At 63.2% G+C, this 429-nt stretch overlaps 1 protein-coding gene across 1 annotated transcript in view; it reads left to right on the forward strand.

The window, feature by feature from the left end:
- The first annotated feature begins 250 nt into the window (after positions 1-250).
- The window catches only part of WSB2 (WD repeat and SOCS box containing 2), a 1,391-nt gene continuing 1,212 nt past the window's right edge, over positions 251-429 (forward strand). Inside the window, exon 1 of the mRNA XM_009867394.1 lies at positions 251-345. Coding sequence (XP_009865696.1) covers positions 316-345 — 30 coding nt within the window. The 5' untranslated portion in view covers positions 251-315. The remainder of the gene's footprint in view (positions 346-429) is intronic.

Below are 429 nucleotides of genomic sequence, written 5' to 3' on the forward strand. Positions count from 1 at the left end.
ACAGGGAAGATGGTGAGACAGGGTCTTTAGGGATGGTGTTCAAGGCAGAACGGGAGAGTCCTGCAACACGCAGCAGAGCCATCCTCGTCCAGATGGGGCCGGGGAGGTGTGGAGGGAGATGGAAGTCGACAGAGCTTGGGCTCTGCTCAGCCCCACTCTTGGGAAAGGGAGGGGAGAGCAGGGGCAGGACCCAGTGCTGGCTCCTGCGCTCCCCTCGCGTGACTCTCGTGTCTGCCGTGCCCAGGGCGGCAGGTCCAGGTGCTGTCAGGCCACGTGCAATGGGTCTACTGCTGCTCCATCTCCCCGGACTGCAGCATGCTCTGCTCCGTGGCCGGAGAGAAGTCGGTGAGTCCTGCTCAGTCCAGCCATCTGTGTCACCCCCATGTGAGAAGCCTCCAGGTCAGAGCCACCCTTGCTCCTCGGCTGTTC

Source organism: Apaloderma vittatum, unplaced genomic scaffold (genome assembly GCF_000703405.1).
Source record: "Apaloderma vittatum isolate BGI_N311 unplaced genomic scaffold, ASM70340v1 scaffold26810, whole genome shotgun sequence".
Lineage (NCBI taxonomy): Eukaryota > Metazoa > Chordata > Aves > Trogoniformes > Trogonidae > Apaloderma > Apaloderma vittatum.